Consider the following 24522-nt stretch of genomic DNA (forward strand, 5'->3'; position numbering starts at 1 on the left):
CGGGAGAAAAACACCCAGCAGCCACGAGAGCAGCCCCTGGGCCGGGACTCTGGCTCTTCGTGCCTTACACAGAGCTCCCTTGGGCAGCCCGACCTCAAGGAATACCTCAGCTGGCTCGCCAGGGCTTCTGCCACCTCACGTGGAAGCGCAATCCAAACTTCTGTGCAGAGCAGCCAATGACCTTAGCCCTCTCATCAGGGCGTGAGGACAGCTCACCTATCAGGCGAGGGTTCTGAAGCAATTAAGGAATGTGGGACGTAAAGGGCATATACTAGCACTGACAAAACTTGGCTGCAGGAAGGTTTTTGTGCTTCACAGGCCAAAACATGACTTTAAGTCATACATACACACAAGCCACACTGCATATACAGTGGCAGGAAAACAGTCGTCTTTCTGAAGAACATCGAGACGACCTGTTGGAACTGTTAGCAAATAAAATAAATCATTTAAATTATACCCTAAATACAGACTGAGAGGATTTTCAAAGCCTCCTCTATCAGCAAACAGCCCTTTTCCTTATTATTTTTTATTTTCCTTATTATTTTTAAATCCTTTTCCTTATTATTAAATAATCCTTTTCCATATTACTATTAAATAATTATCATTAAAAGGTGCCTCAGGGCAGGAAGAGGAAGAAAGCGTATGAGAGACCTCCCCCAAAATAAGCAAATCGAGGACTGGTAAATTGAGATCCTTTATAGCCTTTTGGTTTTTAACCAGTGGTTGACTCATCACCATTTCCATATAGATGATCATAAATTCTCAGTCTGTAAAGGAATGATGCTAGCTGGAGCATGAGAGTTAATGTGAATTCACTTATGCATGCTTAACTAGAGTTATGAATGATAAAGCTCCCTTTTACAGAGGCACTAATCTTAATGAATATGGCTGCTTTAAGCTTTCCATTTTTATGTTCCTGAGTGATTAATGAATTATTGAAACACACTCCTGGAGCTGATGCACGGTGTGCTAACATTTCAATTATCATCCAAAAATGGGTGCCTTATCCTCACTGCCTAACACGATCAGCCATCCTGGCCTTTTCAACTACTAACTCTAATTTCAAAAGAGTAGGATGCCAGGGGGGGCCTTTGCTCCCTGGGTTCCAGAGTTTCTGTCGGGGATGTGTTATGGTTAATCTTATTGGGATGATTAACACTTGAGAGAGTCTGCACCACGCCTTGGGGCCATGCGCTGGTGATACCCAGCGGAATAGGTACCCAGACGAATAACATGTGGTTATTCCAAGAGGAATAACATGTGGTCTCTGGCATTCTATAGCTTATAGCCCAGCTGCTCATAAGACTCGAGATACACCGGGCTGTGGGGTCCTTATGAACATGAATACTCAGTCTAGGTTATGGATGTAGAGGTGTAGAAAATTGGGAGAAAATGTATAAAGGTTCTAAATGTGACCTTTATTCAAGAAAAACAAATATTTTCTGAGCCCCTACCACATGCTAGGCATAATTTTAAAAACCAAGGGGATACAGAAGTGGGGGGAAAAGAAAAAGATGAAAATCCTTGCATTAAGAAGTCACATTCTAATGAAGAAATACAAGATTTTGGTTTCATTTGTTGTTTAATACTGAAAACAAAGTATTTTGCCCTGTGTGATTTCCCTTGTTCTTCCACAAGTAAACCCAGGAGAACATTCTGGGCCAAGGGCTCCAATGAATTCGGTCTGGCTGAGCTGTCTTGTGAATTACATTAATCAAGCAAGCGGCTCCCCCATGCTGAGGATCTGTCTAACCTGCTCTGTGGAGCCTCTAGAGACAGCAGTGAGCACGTAAGGGCAACCCTGAGAGTCTGTCCACAAGCTCCTGGAGGGATAGAAACCACTAGGATCCACTTCTGACTTTTCTGAGAAGCAGCTCCCCAGTTGTGCTAGAATTATTTCATTAAGGATTATTCAAGAATTCGGAATTTTTAAAATATCAGAGAGATCATCACACAGGAATTCTTTATTAAATTGTAACCCTCTAAATAGAAATGTCTCATTTCAGCCATGAAGGTTCCGGGCTCATTAGTGTGTAGCTTGATACTGTCTGTGGCAAAATTCTAAACTGGACGCTCTTCCATCAGTTGTGTCATTGGGATGGAGGTTCAAATTACACATCCCTCAAAACGTCTGCACTCTAACGTGCTATATAATCTGGCCCCTGCTACCTCTCAGTAGGCGGTTTCCAGGATTCTCAGGGTCACCAGCTCCAACCACACAGCCCCTTCCTGTTCTTCCCACACGCCAAGCACACGCCTACCTCAGGGTGATCTCTGGACCAACCACCTCCTCTGCCTGGCATGTGCTTCTCCCAGTCTCTGTGGGGCTCCCTCCCCAGCTCCTTAAGTCTCCTCCTATCGGGGAGGTCTTTCCCTGACCACACAGTCCTATCCTGCTTTATTTTTTTCCATAGCATTTATCATCACTGGAAACATTTTGTGAATTGGTTTATCGCATATGTACGTGCGCGTGTGTGTGTGTGCGCGCGCACACGCGCACACACACACACACACACACGAATGGAAGCTTGAGAACAGGGACTTTGTCTATTTTCTTCAGTGCTACAACCCCAGCACCTAAAACCAGTATCCACTGAGTTGTGGGCATGCAAATAGTTTTTAATGAACAAATCAATGAAGTGAAGAAAAAAAAAAACCTAGGATGCAAAATTGTGTAATTGTATATTTGGTCTGAGCTTAATTTTTTAAAATAGGGACAGGACAGGAAGAAAAATAAGACTGGAAGAAAGGGCCAACATGTTAAATTCTTTCTGACTTTCCAAAGTTTCTAAAATAATCAGATATTACACCTACATTCATAAAATGAAGTGAAATGAATAAAAGAAATAAGGTAAAACGGAAGGAAAAAAAGCCAAACATACTGCAGCCTCTTAACTCTAGTGCTAACTCTAGTGCTCTAAGCTAAGGCCCATAGTCTAGGGAGGGTCCCAGAACCCTACCTGCGCCCTCGCTTCCACCCCACTTGCCAGTCTTAATCACCACCCTTCAAGCTTTTTAAGGAGCTGGGATTAGGATATTAGTCTTATTATTCTCTAAATTGTCAATCACACTGTCTGAGGCATACCAGACCTTGAGGCTTGATTCATGCGTTTGAGAACTAACACAGCAAAGAGCTCCTACTTCAGCAAAAAGCGTCCGATGAGAAAGATCCAACTTTTCAGAATGCAATGCAAGTTTTCAGGCCTGAAACTACATCTTTGACTCTTTGTCCCTGAAAAGTTTTGGAGTTCCTTTCTTCAAAGTAAGAGTCATCAAAGGTTTATTAACCCATGTTAACAGCTCCAGGGGGTTTGGCCTCAAAGTGATCAGTCTAGATCCAACTCCGGATGAACTGGGCCTGATCCTGTTAGCATCCACTCTGGGGCTTTTTAAGAGGCTTTGCTTTTTAGTGACATGAGGACACATCTCCTTTGCAAGACTTCTGGAAGACAGGGCCCCATTAATCAGCCTGGCCACAGAGCTTCCAGTGTATAGATGCAGGTACTCTTGTAGTCCATGATATATAAATGAATCCATTCACAGCCCCCAAAAGCCAAGGCCAGAGTTAAACTGTGCCCCCGGTTACTTTCTCCTTTGTTTCAGGAAAAGTCTTTTGAAAAACATACACTTTGGGAGCAGGAGACATCCAACAGAGAAAACCCTTTGGACTTCCCTCCTACTTAAGGCAGCTACAGAGTTGGAGGTAACAGAATAAGCTGGTTCCCACCAAAAAGGACCCACCTGTAATATGAGGGACTCCTTATCTCCTTCTAGACGTGCTAAGCGTTCCTGGTACGTTTCATTACTAGCAGCACTGTGGTGATTTACCTGGGACTAAAGGGAAGAGGAAAAAAACACACACTTAAAAAAGGCTGGAAAAACATCTTACCAACTTCCAAATGAAGTATGCAATTGGTGAGGACAGTTTCCCTCATTATCTATGCAAAACCACCCACCTAAACAGGAAACCGCAGGATTTCAAAACTACTATAAGGAGGACCAGATCAGATGCCACTGATAGGTGTGCCATGAAAGTTGGCAAAAACCACCCCCTGGGTGACCTCACCTTTGGCTAGAAAGGCCTCGGTGGAACTACAGACCCGGCGGTGCTTGACGTGACTGGGCGTGTTGGGTCTGGTTTAGCTGGAGGCACAGCCGGCCAGCAGCACCAATAGCAATAAGGGTCTACTCTTTGAGACCAGGGAGCTGGTACCATTCACCGAGGAGCTATATGGGAACAACTCCTGCACAGATCTCGTCTCCTGGCTCTCACGCCAGAGTTCTCCAGAGCCGAGGCACACCTCACGGTGTGGAGCCCCATCCTGAACATCGCAGAGAGCCTGGAGGATGAGGGGTGCCAAACGGAAGGCCCTTCGTCTACTCGCCCATCCCTTTCGAAGTGGCCAATCGCACCCCTCGATAAGGGCTCCGGCAACCAGGGTGGCACGTGGAGTTGCTGCCGTGTTAGAGCTGAGAGCAATAAGCTAAGATGAAACGTCTTAAGAACCCAAATGACAGCCGGAGGGATCTCAAGGGCCAAGCAGAGGGAAAACGCAGGAAATACCAAGTAGCCGGAAACCATGGAAAACAGAGGAAAGGGAGATTTGAGGTGGCAGTCGAGAGGCAAAGCTTATAAAATGCCCTGAGCTTAGAGACAGGAGCTGCAGTCACTTCCTGGATGTGTCTGCCCTGGTGGTAGGCGGGGAGGAGGGAGGTAGCTGCTAATGGAACTGAACTGGCCCAGTGCTACGACTACGCCCTTCTTCCACGAGGAATTTAAGGGCCCAAACCAGAGGCGCACAGTAGGCCATCCAGGGGCTCAGCGGTCTGAAAAAGCAGATCTTATTGTTAAACGGGGAAATGACACTCCTCGACACCTGGGCTGGTCCAGAGGAATCAAGGTTCGTAAGGCAGGTATCCTATATCCCAAAGGAAAGTCTCGATTGTACAAAGGAGAATGTCAGAGAGGAGACCAGGCACAGGGGCCCAGAGGTGGTCCCCTTCTCCTGAGCCCATTTCGCCACATTCTAACACTTCAGAATGGGCTTTCCAACCACACCCCACCCGCCCCGTCAGGAAAAGATACCTCCTGCCTCCCCTTGTCCCATCCCTTCCCCAGTGCACTGCCTAGGTGAGGGCAGGTGGCAGAGCCAGGCCTGGTTCGAAAAAGAAACAGGGACCAAGAAAAATCTGCATTCAAGCCCTGGAGTGTCACCTGTGAAAGAAGCACTGGCTGTTTGTCAAAGGTGCAGCGGGAGGGTGAGCCCAGGGGTCATTTCCCAGGGCAGCTGTGCCAGGCACAGGCCAGACGGACAGGGCACCCCTGCCATTCCACTGCCTTTTCCTCTAGCCCCTCCTCCAGTCTGCATCTTGTTCAGTGTTATGGAAGCTCTTTCATACCATAAACAAAGGGACTTAGCAATCACTAACGGCTTCCTTGTGTTGATGGCAGTTTATTATTGTTCCATTAATTAATATTCCAGTCATCACATGGTCAAACACTGACTAGTATCCAAAGATATAATTATAACCTACATTTCTCAGAACCTAACAAGAAAAGAAAGGAAAATAGTTCTTAAGCAATAGGTCAATTGCTTCTCTGTCCAAGAACTCACATGATGGTGACTTTCAGAGGAGAGAGACTGAGAACAGAAAGGACCCGGGCACCCAAGTGAAGCTGTGTAGATCTAGCGCCAGTGCCAAAGTCAGCACATGCACAGGGCCACCCACTACTGGCAGCTGGCACTTCTCCAGCAGGAGATGAAGGGAAGGCTCCTTCCACAAGACTCCAGCCAGCTACCACGCCACCTGGGCCTCAGTCAAATGGAGTGCAGTGTATTCGTACGATAAAAGACCTACCCACACAATCACCCAGAGAGGCAGCTAGTTGACAAAAAATAAAAAAATTAAAAAGAAGAGGAAGGAAGGAAGTTGATATCGTAAGTTCAGTTAATACCCAAAATGCGTGCCATTAGAGTCTATAACACATGCTAGAAGTAGATTTAAAAAAAAAAAAAAAACTGCAGCTACTCTAGCAGCCAATAGAAAAAGGGAGGCACAACTGAGTTAAAAGATGCACAGATCAGTATGAAAGTCAAGCTGACTGCCTAGGAGAAGCACAGCTCTTCCTAAGGAAGGGAGAACCATCCCTTGTTTCCACAGAGAGACTTTGTGTAGTGGGATAAACAACATTCATGATGATATCCTCACAGTAAACAGAGCCCAGCAGAACTCACTGCTTTCCTGTGACGTTCTCAAAATAGGTCAAAGGTTAGTGGATAACGTGGGCCAAAAACCAAAGCAATTCTATGGAGACCAATACAATGTGATCCAAGTACCGTGCTCTAGACACACAGCGGGCACGTAGGCAGCGCTCACCGTGTGCCAGGTGCCGTTGAGAGCACTTTAGGCATATTAATTCATTTAATCCTTCCCACAACTCTGCTAGATGGCTACTATTTTTATTCTAATTCTACGCTTAAAGGAACTGAGACACAAAGTATATGAACAAGGCACAAATGGATTATTTGCCCGAGTTACCATGTACGAAACCAGTAAGCTCTCTGTTACAGCTTGAGGAACAGATCAGTATAAATTTTGTTTTATACATTGTGATTGTATGAAAGTTCACTTAAAATAAGGTGTAAAAGGGCTTCCCTGGTGGCGCAGTGGTTGAGAATCCGCCTGCCGATGCAGGAGACACGGGTTCGTGCCCTGGTCCGGGAAGATCCCACATGCCGCGGAGCAACTAAGCCCGTGAGCCATGGCCGCTGAGCCTGCGCGTCCGGAGCCTGTGCTCCGCAACGGGAGAGGCCACAACAGTGAGAGGCCCATGTACCGCAAAAAAAAAAAAAAAAATAAGGTGTAAAAATGCTGTCTGAACCTAAATATCCATTAATAGAGGAGTGGATAAATAAACTATGGTTCACCCATATTATGGACAATTTGTAGCATTTTAACACGAGGCAGATTTTTTTTTTTTTTTTTTTTTTGCGGTACGCGGGCCTCTCACTGTTGTGGCCTCTCCCGTTGCGGAGCACAGGCTCCGGACGCGCAGGCCTAGCGGCCATGGCTCACGGGCTTAGTTGCTCCGCGGCATGTGGGATCTTCCCAGACCAGGGCACGAACCCGTGTCTCCTACATCAGCAGGCGGATTCTCAACCACTGCGCCACCAGGGAAGACGAGGCAGATTTTTATGAACATATTGGATCGTAAAAGCAGCAAGATCCAAAGAATCATGTGGTGTGATACTAGAAAACAGTACTATCCAGCTCCGCAAGTATTGATATATATATATATATATATGAGAAGGTAAATAGATCCAGTGTCTGGAAGGCTACAGAACAACCCTTAACAGTGCTCTCTTTTGGGGAAGTTTCTGCGCTACGAAAAATTGGGAGTGGGAGGTTTGGTCAAGAGGGGCTTTAACTATAATATTTCAGCTTCTTATAAAAATGTTTATTTACTTGAGTAATTAAAATATATTTTAAAATCTAGAAGCACTGTTTGAGTAGCTAGAACAGTTCTTGGTGCTTTTTTCCTCCCCTAACAGACTTGAGGGGCACTTCCTTTCCCAGCAGTCACACTGGCCCATGTAGCAGTGCTGCTTGTGGTGGAAAAGTCCCTCCCCCTCGACCCAAATCACCATTCTAGAGGAGCAGGGCATCTTCCTCTCATACAGTTGACCAGAATCACTGCTGTTCTCTAGCAAGCTTTTGAAAGGTATTAAACAACAGTGAGATGGAAACAATGTCCCAGACAGAAGTCTGCCACATCATTATCCCTTGCTTTTGGTGAAGTTCAGAGTCCTGTGTTTGCACATTCTACAGAAGATGGACAGCTCTCAAGAAAACTGCACTGAAGCCTTAGCTGGGCACAGACCAGGATGAAACACCACCTCTGCTTGAAGAACCCAGAAAGCAACTGAGAACAGGGCCAAGAAGAACATCTTGTTGAATGCCAACGTTTATTAGCCAAAGGTGAGGATTTGAGTTTTGAGTGAATAAATGCATACTCCTGATTCCAGTAATTGGGCAACAGGTTCAGTCACTTTTTGGCATCATTCTTGGATTATAAAATGGCTGTATCATCAGGGCATAAAAGGCCAGAAGATTATGAAAATTATTGATAAACATGTTTAAAAAGACAGAGTCAGGACACAGCTCTGTTTTGCCCAACTTTCAGAAGAGCTTGCTTTCTCATAGGCTACACCTGCTTCCTTAATTCTAACAGTGGAATTGTAGTAGAAGGCTTGGATCAATACTGAGATCATCAACTGGGTCCCTGAGTGATTCCAGGTTTGGGAGTCTCTGAAAAGTCTTGTCTGTATTCTCTATTAGGTAACTTGGTGACAGAGCAGTTGCCCAGCTCTCCATGCGTAAAGTCAGATGGGAGAGAACGGTGCCAGCATTCCACCGAGGAGGAGGAAGTCGCACCAAATTCCGAAGGATGCTACATGCTACGTTTCTATTCCTCCCCGCTCTGGGATGGCAAGTATCTAAAGGAGAGTTCTATACTGTTCTACCCTGTTAAGGATGCTCATCCCGTTGATAAATATAAATTTAAAAGAGGTCATTTTTACTCAACCAATGATGTTAGCCCTTAGGCTAGACCTGTACAATGGACTTCTGATGTACTAAGGTGTGATATACATATATTTGATCACATCTTTCTCTTCTCTTTTGATGGTTATTTCTACAAATGTGACAGAGGGAAAAATGAATCTGCTCATCCAAATTTTCCATCGTCAAAGCTATTCCTGAAACTATAATTCAACTTAGTTACCTGATATAATATTGCATGGGACCAAGAGATATTGTGAAGACCAGGGATCTGCATACTCTATGGAGGTGAAATGGCAACTACAGATTGACATTTCCATGTCCTCTTGCGGCTCTTATTGAAGAATGCCACACTGAAACATACTCCCTCTCTCTTATATCACAGAACTGAATCAGCACAGGGAGTTCTTTTTGTGTGTATATTGTCAATAACTCAGAAACTTTAGCCAAGACTATTGAAGTTAAACCACCTTTGCTTCTATCAAAATTTTACCCTCAAGAGGCTGGGCAAAGTCTTGAATAAAGGAATCCATCTTCTAAAACCCAGATCTCTTGGAGGCAAATATAAAACACAGCTCAGAAATGTCACATCAAGGTCTTCCTCAGGTGCTCAACATAACTATGAGAGAAAATGCAAATCAAAACTACAATGAGGTACCACCTCACACTGGCCAGAATGACCATCTGCAAAAAGTCCACAAATAATAAATGCTAGAGAGGCTGTGGAGAAAAAGGAACCCACCTACACTGTTGGTGGGAATATAAATTGCTGCAGCCACTATGGAAAACAGTATGGGGGTTCCTTAAAAATCTAAAAATAGGGGCTTCCCTGGTGGCGCAGCGGTTAAGAATCCACCTGCCAATGCAGGGGACACGGGTTCAAGCCCTGGTCTTGGAAGATCCCACATGCTGTGGAGCAACTAAGCCCATGCGCCACAACTACTGAGCCTGCGCTCTAGAGTCCGCGAGCCACAACTACTGAAGTCCACGTGCTGCAACTACTGAAGCCCGTGTGCCTAGAGCCTGTGCTCCGCAACAAAGAGAAGCCACCGCAACGAGAAGCCCACCCACCGCAACAAAGAGTAGACCCTGATTGCAGCAACTAGAGAAAGCCCGCACGCAGCAATGAAGACCCAATGCAGCCAAAAATAAATAAAAATAAAAATAAAAAAATTTTAAATATCTTTCTTAAAAAAAAAAACTAACTAAAAAGAGAGTTACCACATGATCCAGCAATCCCACTCCTGGGCATATATCCAGAGAAAACTCTGATTCGAAAATATACATGGCACACCAATGTTCATAGAAGCACTATTTACAATAGCCAAGACATGGAAACAACCTAAATGTCCATGGATAAAGAAGATATGGTATATATATATATATATATACAATGGTATATTACTCGGCCATTAAAAAAAGGATGAAATAATGCCATTTGCAGCAGCATGGATGGACCTAGAGATTATCATACTAAGTGAAGTAAGACAGAGAAAGACAAATATATGATGTCACTTACATGTGGATCTAAAATATGATAAAAATGAACTTATTTACAAAACAGAAACAGATTCACAGACATAGAAAACAAACTTACGGTTACCGAAGGGGAAAGGGGGTGTAGGGGAGGGATAAATTAGAAGTTGGGGGACTTCCCTGGTTGTGCGGTGGTTAAGAATCTGCCTGCCAATGCAGGGGACACGGGTTTGAGCCCTGGTCCGGGAAGATCCCACATGCTGTGGAGCAACTAAGCCCATGCGCCACAACTACTGAGCCTGTGCTCTAGAGCCCGTGAGCCACAACTACTGAGCCCACGTGCCACAACTAACGAAGCCCGCGCACCTAGAGCCTGTGCTCCGCAACAAAAGAAGCCACCGCAATGAGAAGCTCGCGCACCACAACAAAGAGTAGCCCCCGCTCGCCGCACTAGAGAAAGCCAGCATGCAGCAACAAAGACCCAACGCAGCCAAAAATAATAATTAAAAAAAAGTTGGGTATTAACATATACACAGTGCTGTATATAAAATAAACAAGGTCCTACTATATAGCACAGGGAACTATGTTCAACATCCTGTAATAACCTATAATGGAAAAGAATCTGAAAAAGAATATCTGTGTCTATATCTATATAGATATATAGTTTCTGTACAGAAACTAACACAACATTATAAATCAACTATACTTCAATTAAAAAAAAAAAAAAAAGGTCTTTCCCAGGCCTTGAGAGTGATGTTGCTGAGAATCCTCTGGAACAGAGACAACACAGCATCTTGACTCTTACAGACTGTGGCCCTCTTTCTAGAGGACCCAAAATACTATTGATGCTGAGACGGGGCAGGCCTAATATACAGCTCCAGCTATCAACAGCCTACAGTGGGGCTATCTTCTAAGCCATCTCTAAATGGAAGAGAGAGGCTTCAGGATGATGTAGCAGCCGTGCAGGCTGATCCATGGTTGGGGGTCATGGAGTTGACCATGATAGTTAATCAGCCTCAGTGATTAGGAGAGAAGTGGGAGGATGGAGAGAGGGCTGTGTGGGTCCAGGAAGCACAGGACTGACCACCAAGATTCCAGTATGGAGTCTCTATATAAAGGGCATTTGGGGCTACACAAAGACACTTAAGAGTAATCTGAGTCCTGTCTCCACCTCTTCCACGGGTCAGTGAATAAGGAGTTTACTCTTGGTTAAGTTCCTCATGCACCAAGAGCTGAATGCTAGCAGACTCAAGAAATAAAATAGGTTTTCCATATCTTGGGGGACATTGCATTTTTATCAGGGATGTGATTATCAGAGGATATTTAAGTTTCCCCCACCCCACCCCACCGGCAAAACCCTTATCATTAGTTGCAAAAACAAGAAACAACAAAAAAAAGACTAGTCAATTTCCCTCTTGCTCTCTTGCTCAGAGAAAGGAACAGGCTGGGGTCATTACCTTTGCTATAACTATGTGGCACAAGTGAGGGCTGCCACAAAGGAGTGAGAGATATTCTCACCCCTCCCAACCTCCTGCTGCAAAGCTTAGATGGTTGGAATCTTTCCTCTGCATTTTAAAACTTGGGAACAGAAAATGGTAGTAGTTGTGCTACAAGGTTCAAAGGTTGTCAGTGGACATGTCTTCTTCCAGGTGGAGGACGTTGGTTTGCAGCAGGAGTAAGCTATGAAGCCAACACACATGGAAACACAAATGAAAACCAAGAAAGAGAGACTGGTGGCATTCTCACCCCTGGTTCATGCTGTCCAAAGGCAATGATACATCCCTGCCCTTCCTGTTGGTCCCCTCTTGGCCTACACTGGTTCAAACTGAGTTTCTGTTACTTGCAACCAAAAGTCCTGGCTAATGCATTTGTCTCAAATGGTGATCAGTCAATTGACTGAAATTTACTCCTCTGGAAACAGACTTACAAGAAAGCATTCCTGCTAGTTGGATATAGTACTGAATTACAAAGGGATTCTACCTACCATTGCTTGATTTGCCTGAACTGGTCAATTTTAAGACTGAATTGTCAGTTCTGAGCCAACTATAGTTAAAACCAAGATTATCATCAAGGGCTAATAGGGATCTCCTTCCTTTTGTGGCACAGGGTGTGTCTGTGTGGGATGCATGCGGATAAAAAAGGAACCCCTTCTCCTTTGTGTGTGAAATGGATGACTTTGTATCTACCACCCGTTGGCCTCCATTCTTATTTCCCAAGCAGAACAAGAAGGTTACTTCAGGGAATGATACAAAATGCAACAGGCCTATGGCATCAACTGGGGGTGTGTGTGTGTGTAGGGGGGAGATGAAAAAAACAAAAATAGGTTAAAACACAACAAGAAATAAACAGGAAGCTAAAGTAGGGCTAAAAGACTGGATGGGAAATGAAATGAAGGGCAATAGAACATAAAAACACCTAACCACTGTTTAAGAAGCTATGTTGAAAGGCCAGGTCTGAGGGCTGCAGCTTCCTTGTTCCCACCCTATGCTCAGCTGGATTTCAAGGCAGGGGATCCCTGGGGACTTTGTTGGGGGCTTCCATACTCATGTACAGAATTCCTGCAGCCTCCTCCTCCACAAGGCAGGACCTTCTGTGTAGAATGACAGCTGGGCACGATTAAGAGGTGAGGCTGCACCAACCACGCACAAGCTCAAGTAGGTCACCTCATCTCAAGCTTCCCGTCCTTTAAATAGAGGAGATCATACCTCACAGAGTGACACAGAGGATCAGTTAGGTCGTTAAAAACAAAGACGTGTGGGAATAAAAGTGCAGAAAGCTCTTTAGAGCAGGAGGTTCTAATATTTCCTCTGTGTAACATAAACAGTTTTTGAATGATCTTGGAAACACGGAACTCATTTAAATGGCTTTGTTTAAACTAAAAGACCAAAATGCAGTTAAGACGCAGCTCTTCCCTTGCACTGACAGCTTTAATGAACTCATTCTTTTTGTGCAAAAGAACAAAAAAAGGCAACATTTCTGATTAGGACACCTATGAAGTATCTAAAGATCTGAACAAACAACCCAAGGGAACAATAACTAAAATACTTTCAGGCTGGAAAGAAAAAAAGTGCCTAAGGGACAACACAGAACCCATTGTTAGCTAAGAGCCCTGGAATCATGCCTTCCAGGCAGACAGCTTCGAACCTGTTCACTTTTCCATCGTCTCTGAAAAGATGCCCACGTTTGGAGTTGTATCTACATGACCACAGTTTATAATGAGCATAGTGAAAATTTCAATGGCTAATAATGACTAATCATAAACACTTGCATTTTTATTTCTGTTCCAATCTGAAAGACAGGTCAAATTTAGGTTAAACGTGAGCTTTCCAGCTGAGCTGTGCCCCTACCAACCAGCCCCCCGCCCCCGGCAGCCTCCTCAGAGCCATCACCCTCTGACTCTAGTGGCTGGTCAGCTTCCACGATGCTTGCTCACTCTTGGCCTGGTCCTTCCACTGTAGCTTGGCAAAGGGATGGCCGTATTAGGTCTCTGCAGACATCTGGAGGGGGTGCTTGGTGGCACGGATGGGGGCCGTGCAGAATCCCCAGGAGTCCGACTCCTTCACAGCCTGACTGGCCTCAGCTGGAAGGGCGTGCCCTCCATGTGTGCTCTGGACACTCTTGGGGATGCTGGGTGAAGGCAATGTCCCACGGGACCTCCTGTCAGCATGGCACTTCACTGAACACGGGGAAAGAGCCGGTTCCAGAACAAACAAGTGGTGTGGAGGAGAGGTTGCATGGGGGTGTCATTTGGTATGCGCACACGGAGTGTGGGAAAAGCCTAAAGCAGTCAGCTCCCCAGTGAGACAGCTCCGGCCATAGTGTTTCCAGGCTGCCTAGTTAAGAGGATCTTATCAAATCCAGAAAACCCACCTCAAGAGAGCCTTGGCTGCCAAGCACAGGGGAGATGTCAAAGTCACTAAGGCTATACTTCAAGCTCAGGACCACTACTTACATACCAAGCTTTTAAGAAACTTGGAAAATGTAGACCTTAAAAAATCAGGACCAAAAAAATAAAAAAGAAGTAGATCACAGAAGCTACAATTCCTATTACATGGCTCAGGTTACCCACCACCAAAGGAATCAAGCAGAATGAATGCAAACAGGTGCTTGTAAAAAGGAAAACTTCTAGATTTTTTGGTTAAGGAATTTAAGACCTTTCTGGCAGTTATTATAAAACCACTTTTTCCCAACAAGGAATAGCCAAGCCAATCCACTACCTTTGGCACAGAGTTAAAGAAGTTTCTTCGAAATGCAGTGTGAGTAGAGTACAGTCAGGTCCTTAGCTACCAGGAGCCCAACAAGAGAGATCCTATCCTGACCTTGACCTCCTTATGCCCTCCACCTCTCTTAGTTGCAATTATATATAAGGGGAGGCTACGTGTCGCTGGTGGGGTTGTCACTATCAAATGATCCACCATCAGGGACAAGCAAAGTTCATGAACAGCAAATTAAATAGCTTGGTCAACCAATGTTCACATAATTATGCTTCATTCAGTTATCTATTCAATGACTAAATATTCCTGAACACCTACTAGGTGCCACTCCCTGTGCTAGGCAGTCCCTGCCTTAAAAGAGCTCTGTAGTGTTACAGTGAGACGTGATAAGTACTGTCATAGAGTTTGTGAGACGTGATAAGTACTGTCATAGAGTTAGTTGTATGTAAGCCAGCAGCAGTGGCATAGGGGAGGGACGAATCGATTATGCCTTCAAGGGAAAGGAGAGGCTTTACAGTGGAGTCCCCACTTGAAAGACTGAGTCTTGAAAGCTATGAAGGAATTCCCCCAGAAGAATACAGAACAGCATCTTTGGAAAGAGTCTTCCTGATACAGATAGGCTATCCATGAAGCCACAATCGCCCCCCTTCAGATATTCTGGTTTCCCAGAACTAACACAGAAAGCAAAGACTATCTTGACAGTCTATAAGTTTTCCAAGCAAGGGGCTGGTGTGATGCACATGAAGGCTCCTAACTGATCATCCTGGGAAGCAGGATTTGGAGGCGAGAGAAATGCACTGGATTCACCAAGATCTTGTTCCAAGATTATAGCCTTGCATAAGCTTAGTCCTTGCTAGATTCTCTTGATCAGGTGGCTGGATGCGGAAGGAACCTACAGCACTTGACTGTAGGAGAAGTGGTATTTACAAGTGTGCTGGTATCCTGTGAAGGGAGTATATTAAAGCCAGGAGCAGAGTAAAAAAACAGGAGGCTGTTTGAGTGGTGCTCTTTCCTCATCTTGCCAACTCCAAGAGAAACACTGACTCATGATTCTTAAAAATACCTGTCGGAGACAGGGGGGCAGCATTAGGTGCCAGAGTTGGGGATGGAGGAGCAACTGTGACTGTTTCAGCTCAACTGGAGGCATTAGAAGTAAACTGCCTGATGCATCTTGGCTCCTGAGATAGAAGGTCCAGGCATTTCATCAATCAAATAGCATATGAGAAAGATCCACAGGTGGAAAATGTGGGATTAGGTACGGGCCAAAGAAAGGAGCTGATCCTTTGGTCACAAGAATTTCATTAAACCTACAAGATGCCCAAATGGGAATGAATTCCAGGGAAAATGGATGGGAAACGTTGCTTGGGAACTAGAGGCAATAAGAACATTATAGAAGGATTTCGAAAGCTTTCTTAGGGACAAAGCCAACGTGAAGTGGGTTTGGGAGTGACCAGGAAGGAGTAGAGATGTTGAGTTTTTAGCCTACTCTTGATTTCAAGATTCCTGATGGTGAAAGGAGGGTAAGTTCTATAAGGCAGCATGGAGAGACAAGTACATGGTCAGAGAGTTTTGTTTTTCTCTAAGAATCAAGGAGAAGCATTTTCTGCCAAGGACATGGGACATGGAGGCAGGGCAGAGTAAAGAGAAGAAACAATCGGAGAACAACAGGACGTGGAATAGCATTGGATCAGGAGGACAGGATACTGGGATAGCCTTGGTGGAGAGAAGGGACTCCTGACCCATGAAACCAAAGGAAGTTGAAAAATGATGGCTGTGGGGACTTCCCGGGTGGCACAGTGGATAAGAATCTGCCTACCAATGCAGGGGACATGGGTTCGAACCCTGGTCTGGGAAGATCCCACATGCCGCGGAGTAACGAAGCCCATGCGCCACAACTACTGAGCCTGCGCTCTAGAGCCCATGAACCACAACTACTGAGCCCGCATGCCACAACTACTGAAGCCCACACGCCTAGTGCCTGTGCTCCACAACAAAAGAAGCCACTGCAATGAGAAACCCACGCACCGCAGCAAAGAGTAGCCCCCACTTGCAGCAACTAGAGAAAGCCCACATGCAGCAACGAAGACCCAAAGCAGCCAAAGATAAATTTATTTTTTTTTAAAAATAGGCTTTTCATATTCCTTTTTAAAAAAAGAAAAACGATGGCCATGAACACTGTTACCTTTTGTGGTGGTGGGAAGGAAAGATGAGAAGTTCACCTACGTGTGGCTAATTTTTTTCAATGAAGTAGGTGGTGACATCAGTTGAGAGGGGAGTATAAGGTTGGGGACAAATGGAAAAGTGTGAAAGAGCTGATACAGGGACGGGGGAGGGAAGAATGCAGGGATGAGTCAAGGGACAGCCCCCCCCCGCCAAGTGCTGATGCCAGTTCATGGAACTACCAACGGCTGTGCTGCTCTGGAGTACCCACCCAAGCTATTCAGCAAATGACCCTGGTATGATGCCCCTTTGCTAAACCCTGCTGGGAAAGAGGCGTGAGGGCCTCTCCAAATAGCTGGCAGACGGGAGTCACAGGTGGCAAAATTCTAGCTCCTAAATTATGCTGGGGAATATGATAGGTGGACATTTTAGGTGCATTGGCTAAAAATGGGATGTACCCTTAGGGAACTGGGGACAGCCAGGACCCTTGAGTAACCATACCCACTGTCATCCTCCTTCTGGTCTTGAAAAAAATCTCTCTGCCCAGAATCAAGTTTGGGCGCGTGGCTCTAGAGTAACCAGAGGCTGTCAGTTGTGGCCGAGGTCATCGTCACCATAACATCTATGAAGCGTTTTCTAAGCACTTTACATATATTGAATTATTTATCCATATTTTTACAATCAAGAAAATTGAGGCCCAGGGAGAGTAAATCAATTGTCCAAGGTCACACAGAGCTGAGATAGGAACCCAAGGAGTTGGATACAGGATCCGCGTTCTTAGCCGGTAGGAGCAGCTTTCACAGAAGCTGCTGCCTACTTCAACTTTAACTGCACTCTGACTTGAGCGCAAGGCAAGTCAATGTCTGGGGCCAGGATGTCTTTGCAGCTCTCCTGGCCCAAGTGGCCAGGCTACTGGATCAACCGTTTGAGCACCAGATGACACAGAATAAAATCTCAACATTAGCAGTTTGAGTTCATCCCACACTGTACTACAGAACCCAAGCCAATTGCATGGGCGAGCCATGATGATTCAGTCTTTGTTTTTTTCTTAGGGGGTGGGGGTGGGGTGAACGGGGTTGTGACTTTGGTTTGGAATTTGGCCCCAACACAGAGTCCTAGAAGCCAGCAGCAGTGTGAAGATGCTTACAGTGCTGGGATTTCTGTTCCTGGGAAAATAAACTCCTGCTCAGAGGGCAGCCGGTGGACTCCACAGACCCTGCTTTGTTGCTGTTCTAAGAGGCTCTTTCAGGACTCTGTGGGTTGCAGCCACTGATCTCAAAGCAGGGCAGGTGTGAGCTGTTTGTGAGTCAGTCAGGAACCAAAGAGCTGAGGGGCGGAGACCCTCTGGATGCTTGTGGTAGGAGATTACCTGTCCCAGGGGTCTGTCTGTCGGGGAAGGCACTGGAGGACCAGCCCTGGTCAGCCTTCTCTCAGCAGCCACTGGGGCCTCTGGCTACTCATGCTGGGCCAGGTCCCAGCTGTCTCCTGTAGGTCTTTGCTTTGAGACCTTGACCTGGAATGTGGAAAGGGGCCTAAGCTGAAGGAATGATGGCCTAAGATGCACCCCTAGGAAAGAAGCAAACTGGTCCCATCTGTTCCTCTTTCAATATCCCCCTTCCTGGTAATGGCCAATAGCAGTTAACTTTTTATTCAATGTTCCCTACGTGCATAGCACTCTGCTAAGCATTTAACATACATTATCTTACTTGATCCTCATAAAACCTGTATGTGGCTAGCACTATTACCTTCCTTATTTTATAGATGAGGAAATCCAGGATTTGAGGTAATATGCCTAAGATCACATAGCTAGTAAGTGTGGCAAAGCCAAGAGCCCAACCCAGGCTTTACTTCAAAGTGCATGTTCTTAGCTAAAACACTACGCAGTATCCCGTCCCCCAAAGGCCACGAGACAATGTCTCTTTTCTCACCAAACGCTTCCCCTCTAGCTTTGGGCCTTCTTAGCCATAGGCATCTCCCCTTACTGTCCCAAAATTCAAAGACTGTCTTGCTCCGAGGCATTGACCTCTTGGACTGGTCCAAGGGCAAGGGCTCCCAGCCTCCTACCAGGTCACACCTCATCCAGACACCTCTTCTGCTGGAACCACCCCGTGTGTGGGAACATGAAAAAACAGCATGTTTCCACCTTCAAAAACCTGGGCTAAGAGAAACCTGCTCTCAAAGCCACCCCAGCTTGAGGAAGCACGTGGGAAGCGGGGTGGGGGGGAGCCAGGCAGATGGAAAGTGCTGGGCACCCAGGCTGGAGTCCACTGCATGCAATACAGGGATGAGGTCAGCAAAGGACTGATGGAAAAGGAGAGCCTTGATGGAGTCAGATGAAGTGGGTGGGAATTAGGAGGAGGACACAGAGGTAGAGGCTCAGAAAAGGCAGGGACTACATGTGGGAGCTCATCAGATATAAACTGATGAAATTAAAATAAATATAAATAGATATAAATGATGAAACTAAAAAGGTAAGTTGAGGCCAGGTTTAAAAAATGTCTTAAAAGCCTCGGCTTTCTCGTCCAGACTAAGGGCAAGTGCTGGGGGCTTACGATCAGGATCAAAGGATGAAAAGGGATTTTTTTTTTTAAAGGGAATCTTAAAAAGAAGAATCTGGCAGTTGTGTTTCAGGTAGAGAATAGGAAAGATAGTGATTATACTGCCTATGACATATCCAATACTTTGTGCTTTGCTTTTTTTTTTTTTTTTTTTAAATGCTCCTTAAAAGTAGAAGAAAAATATGTTTTGCTATGAGTCTTTCCCAGGGGGTTTGAAGTCTCCTCACTTAGAGCTTCTCCCAGCAGACTTCCAACCATCCAAAAGAGTCAGAGCTGGGCTTCCCTGGTGGCGCAGTGGTTGAGAGTCCGCCTGCCGATGCAGGGGACACGGGTTCGTGCCCTGGTCCGGGAAGATCCCACATGCCGCGGAGCGGCTGGGCCCGTGAGCCATAGCCACTGAGCCTGCGCGTCCGGAGCCTGTGCTCCGCAACGGGAGAGGCCACAACAGTGAGAGGCCCGCGTACCGCAAAAAAAAAAAAAGAGTCAGAGCTCACAGCCTGGGTCTCAGGACTGAAAGGACCTTCTTACATTGCCTAGCATGCAGAATTAATTCCTCCACAGACAGAACTTCTGCACAAGGTACAAAGGTCCAACATCTGTCCCAGCAGCTGGGACATGGCACCTACAATCCCAGGCACATCACGGCTGTAAGACCTCCTGGTTAAAAAGCTTCAGTTGGATACAAGAAAATAAAGAGTAAGTGAGGGGAAGTACACTTCTCACCTATTTCCTCCAAAACCTTTTCAATGAGGCTTTTTCAATTCTTAAGACAATGGATGTGAACCTTTACCAGAATGTCTGGTCACCTCAGCATGCTCTCTGGTGACGCAAGGCCCCCCATCCCCCCAAAAAACAAAAAAAAACCCAAAAACAACAACAACAAAAAAAAAAAAAAAAAAAAAGGCCCCCCCATCCCAAAGCTGGGATGGGGCTGAGCACAAACAGGATTTCTGCTGGGTTCTAAACCCATAATTTTCTACCTATTTGGCCACAAAAATGAGGAAAGAGAACTGGACTGGGAGAGGGAGAGCAGGGCTCAAGATCAGGCTGCACCACTTACAGCCATAACACTAATAGCCATGAGGTTCCTAGCCCTTCTTGGGCTTTTTTAAATGAGGGGTTTGTACTAGTTGATCCCAACAAGCCCTCGAGCTCTCTAATTCAGTTCATTTGCCTCACTTTTCGTGACAGAGCTTACCATACACCAAATCACAGCTAGAGTAATTTTCATAAAATACAAATTAGATCCCCCCAACGTATCTCATGCCACTTCCCGGCTACAAGTCTCCCCTTATACAAACGATGTCGCCCCCAACCCTTACTGCGGCCTTCCCTGGCCTGTGTGATCCGGAACCCACCCACAGCTCCCTACCATCACCGAGCTCAGACGTGTTCTTCACCCCATTTTCCACCTGACTCACTCCTACTTCTCCTTCAGTTTTCAATGAAGTGTTACTTCCTCAAAGAGGGCCCCTCACTCCTTCTCAATCGGTAACAGACCTTGATGAGGACTATCAACACTTCCTCTTCTCGGCTGTATGTATCAACTTGTAAATTTCAGGCTTATTTTCTGGGACTGTTTAACTGGCGTCTCTCCCAAGCAGTAGATGGGAGATCCACAAGAGTAGAGACTGGTTCTACTTTGTGCTCACCACTGGCCACCCAGAACCCAGAACTCGATAAGTATTTGCTGAGTGAGAGGTGCAGAGGGCGCACACAAAAGCAGGCCCAGGGTTGGGGCGCTGGGGTCGGGGACCTTCCGAGCTGGACACTTGCTGTCCCTTCTGTTCTTCTACAGTTACAATGTCAGATCTCTTATCTGTCAGCTGCTTTTGCCCTTCCTGCCTCTGAAAACGTTCAGCCTCAGTGTGAAAACAGATGGATGCCCATCTTTGCCGCTCAAAGATGGTGACAAAAGAAGAGCGAGCCTGGGTTCTGTGAGTGCGGACGCTACTCCAGCCCCCAGCGCTCACCCACTGTTGCTCACCCCACTCTCTCGCGCTCATCCCCTACAGAGTCGGCAGGAACGACTTGCAACGCCAGCCCTCGGCCTCCGAGAAACACGCAGAAGAGGACTTCCGAGAGCCTCCCCCCCACCGCCCCCACCCCCGGAAACGCAGCAGCTCCTTCGACTGACAGCAGACCGACTAATCTCCACACCAGCTAACTTCTGAGCAGAGGAGAAGCCCAACAACTTCTGAATCCAGTGCGTTTGAAAGGCAGCGGCTTCTTCTCCGCATCCTTACACCAAAACGTGGTGGGCACCTTCTTCTGGTCACGGTGTTTGGAGCCTCCTCCAACTGTTCACGTGCTAAAGTTAAAATAACGAACTTTCCTCACTTCATTCTTGCCTTTCTGCACAGAGGTTCATTCACTAGAATGTCAGAGGAGAAACAAAGACAGCTGACTGTTTTCTCCCCTAGTGTCTATAATTAGATTCTCATGGAGAACTTGGCCACGCCGGGGCTTCGCCGGACAAACACCTCCCCCCTCCACACACACACACACACGCGCGCGCACACACACACACACACACACAGTGTCTCTCCCCTCACTCATCTCCACGGAGACCCAGACAAAGCAGCCAGTCACTTACCCTCTTCAGCCACGCGAAATGCTTGTAAACATCAATGTCCCCATCCATGCTGGGTACCCATGTCAGCAGTTAGATTCCTTGGTTGAAAAAGCCCTTTTTCTGGCCAGAGACCAAATTCTCTCCTCTTCCTTGCTTCTGCCCCCTCCCCCTCAGGAACGTCAAGCTGTGTTCAAATTTCCCCACGTCCCTGGCCTGCCTGCGTCTGGCCGCCTTTCCCTAAACAGTTTCAGAGACACAGTGGCTCAGACCAGACCGTGCTTGCTCCTGTATCCACCTCCCCCCACCCCCCGGACACACACAGGCACCAGCTCTGGCACACAGAGCCTGCAGAGCAGGGGAACCTAGCAGAAGGGGGGGAAAAAAGACAGACTTGGCCAGGAATTGTAAACACACACACACACACAGGGGAACATTCTTTTCAGTGATAATACCAGAGCCTGCCAGAGGGAAACAGTCCTGAAGAAAATTCCTCGTCTGGCTTCCCCCTTCTGGAGTGGCTGGAACTCATTAGAGAGAGACCCCGGTTTCCTGTCTCAGCTCTACTCTGCATTTACCCGCAGGCTCCCAGCTGCTCTCAGTTTATTTGGGACCGGGGAGAAGACTAAAAATAAGCGCTGCTCTTGGAGGAATTGCTGTTTCCCACACACAGCCTGACTCCCACCCAGCAGCCCACGCCTACCCCTTTTCCTCCAGGCTGGTGTCGGGCTGTGCCCTGAGGGAAGCTAGTCGTTTCCAAATAAGAACAAATTCAGAAGCAGCTGCAGTCTGGGCTCTTGGCCCTGCTGGGGGTTTGCTGTCCTGGGCGCTAGGGGTTCCGTCCGGTGCTGCAGCCTTAGAGACCTCTGCTCAGCCATCACCACAGGGCTCCCCGGGGCCACATTCTGCACGGGAACAGACAGGGCAGAGCTTCTGTCAAGTGCCTGCCTCGCTGGCTGTCCCCAGCCGAGACTAGCTGCTTCACAAGCCAGGTGAGGCCACCTCACGTGCGTCCGTGAGACATAGGGAGCGCTCTGGGTGGGAGCCTTGGGAAGGCAGCGGGGTCAAGAGACAGGGAGCTGCATCTGCCTTCTTACTGGCAGGTCACATGCTGGCTTGCCAGGGTGGTCTGTTCAGCATTCCCCACAGGCTGCCCCCAACTTCCTCACATTCCCACCTCCTCTGAGAGCTCACCTAAAAACAGCTTTTCTCCCTTGCCCAGCCCTCAACGTGCGGCCCTCGGCTATGACTGGTTATGAAAGCGGTCTTTGATGTGGGTGCAGTGGGAACTGTGGTTACACGCAAAGGCTCTGAGCTCTGCTGCCCGAAATGACTTGCAGACACACATCTTGTGACTGCGTGGGCCTTCCCGGCGCCCTTGGGGGTCAGCAGGGGGTTTCCTGGAGCTCCCACCTGAAGAGAGGGCTCTGCTGGGTGTCGGCATGCTGCTTAGCACGGCATCTGCGCTGTCCACAGCCCAGGAGCAGGGTCCGAGGACAAGGCAGAAAACACACACAGCCCCCCCGGCAGGCTGGCCCATTCCACACAGAACACAGAGGCGGCAGGAGGAGGGCTGTGGCCAGCAGCTGGCATGAGGGGAGGAGTAAATTCCTGGAGACACACCCAGATCAGAGGCCAGAAAGGAAAAGCAGGCTCAGCTGCCCATGCCCTGAGCTCTAGAGCCTTCTTCTGGCCTCTGGCCCAGTTCCAGAGTGCAGCCCGGGCCTCATCCACCAAGGTTCCCTGACCAGAACTAGGACAGGATGTGTTAGTCAAGGTCTCTAAGGCTGCAGGGGTGGGTAGGCCGTTTTACTTTTTTCTGTCTAAAAACCTGGGAAAGTCAAATGAAGAATTCATTTGGTCAACACACATTTGCCCAGCATCCAAGGCAACTGAAACCAACGTCTTGCCCTGGGCAAAGAACTTCCACACAGTACGTGATAAAGGTGTTCCTGGGGCTCCGGGGAGGAGGAAGCAAGACATCTGGCCGATTTGGGGGCTGTATGGGGAGAGGCCTGCCTACCCTTGGAGGGGGGATCAGTGTCCTCTGGTAGGTTCTGGTGTGAGAGGAGGAAAAAGAGGGGACCAGGCGGCAACATGGCTGCCTCTCAGCCTCGCTGACTCCGACCTGCCTCTGGGGAAGCTGGCTCCCCGGCACCCACCCACCCACCCACCCCCTCCCCGTGTCACCACCTGCCCTGCCGCACTGAACCACACCTGTTTACACGTCTGTCCACTTCACCAGACGGGAGCACATGTGCGAGCCCTGATTCACGGCTCCGATTTCCACTCCTAGCACGATCCCTAGCACACGGTAAGAACCTGAACGTTCTCCACGTGAAAAGAGTGAGGCTCAAATGGTGAGACTGGAAAGATAAGCCTGAAACTCTATGTGGAGAAAACAAGTTTCCCCAGGGTAAAGATGCTTGACTCAGAGAGGAAAAGACAGAGCCAGCTTCATCTCTTAGCTCAACTCATGTGTGATGAATGGGGGTGGGGAGTGAGGAGCGGAGAAAGGGAAAGGAGAGGAGGGAGGGAATCCAAACAAGCTGCGGCTAAATTCTTGACATATTTTTACGGTATCCTCAAGTAGCAATTCTTACCTCAGTCTCTCTCTTTTTTTTTTTTGGAAACCCCTAAGTATACTGCGCTTCAACTCAGAATCCACAAAATAGCACTCCAAAGGCCTAGAAGCAAACCCATGGCTGCAGCCCCTCACTGAGAAGGCCATCCCAGCCAGGGCTCCTCACTGTATGCCAGAAGGGCTTCAGAGAATCAGACAGGTCCTTGAGTATGTTCATAAAATGTATATAAAGCACTATTTGGTAGGTATAAATTACTATTTCTCTGAAATCGTTTTCATCAGGTCATCAAAATGATCCATGACTCCCAAAAGATTCAAAGCCTGGGTTTTATCTGGTCTACGCAGTTACTCAGAAAGATTTAGGCTGCCCTTATTAAGGCAGGATGGGGGTGGTCC

At 47.1% G+C, this 24522-nt stretch overlaps 1 protein-coding gene across 23 annotated transcripts in view; it reads right to left on the reverse strand.

The window, feature by feature from the left end:
- PPFIBP2 (PPFIA binding protein 2) overlaps positions 1-24522 on the reverse strand; it is a 149516-nt gene that overhangs the window by 63654 nt on the left and 61340 nt on the right. For 17 of the 23 annotated variants that reach the window (XR_010841422.1, XM_067038715.1, XM_067038710.1 and 14 more), the window contains one exon: positions 3742-3834. Coding sequence is in view for 20 of the 23 variants with exons in the window: in XM_067038715.1 (XP_066894816.1) it covers positions 3742-3834 (93 nt within the window). In the remaining 3 variants the exon portion in view is untranslated. Of the gene's footprint in view, positions 1-3741; positions 3835-21566; positions 22170-24522 lie in introns of those variants that run through there. The other 6 variants (XM_067038730.1, XM_067038729.1, XM_059067894.2 and 3 more) reach the window with 5 other exon arrangements.

Source organism: Kogia breviceps, chromosome 7 (assembly GCF_026419965.1).
Source record: "Kogia breviceps isolate mKogBre1 chromosome 7, mKogBre1 haplotype 1, whole genome shotgun sequence".
In the NCBI taxonomy this organism is placed as follows: domain Eukaryota; kingdom Metazoa; phylum Chordata; class Mammalia; order Artiodactyla; family Physeteridae; genus Kogia; species Kogia breviceps.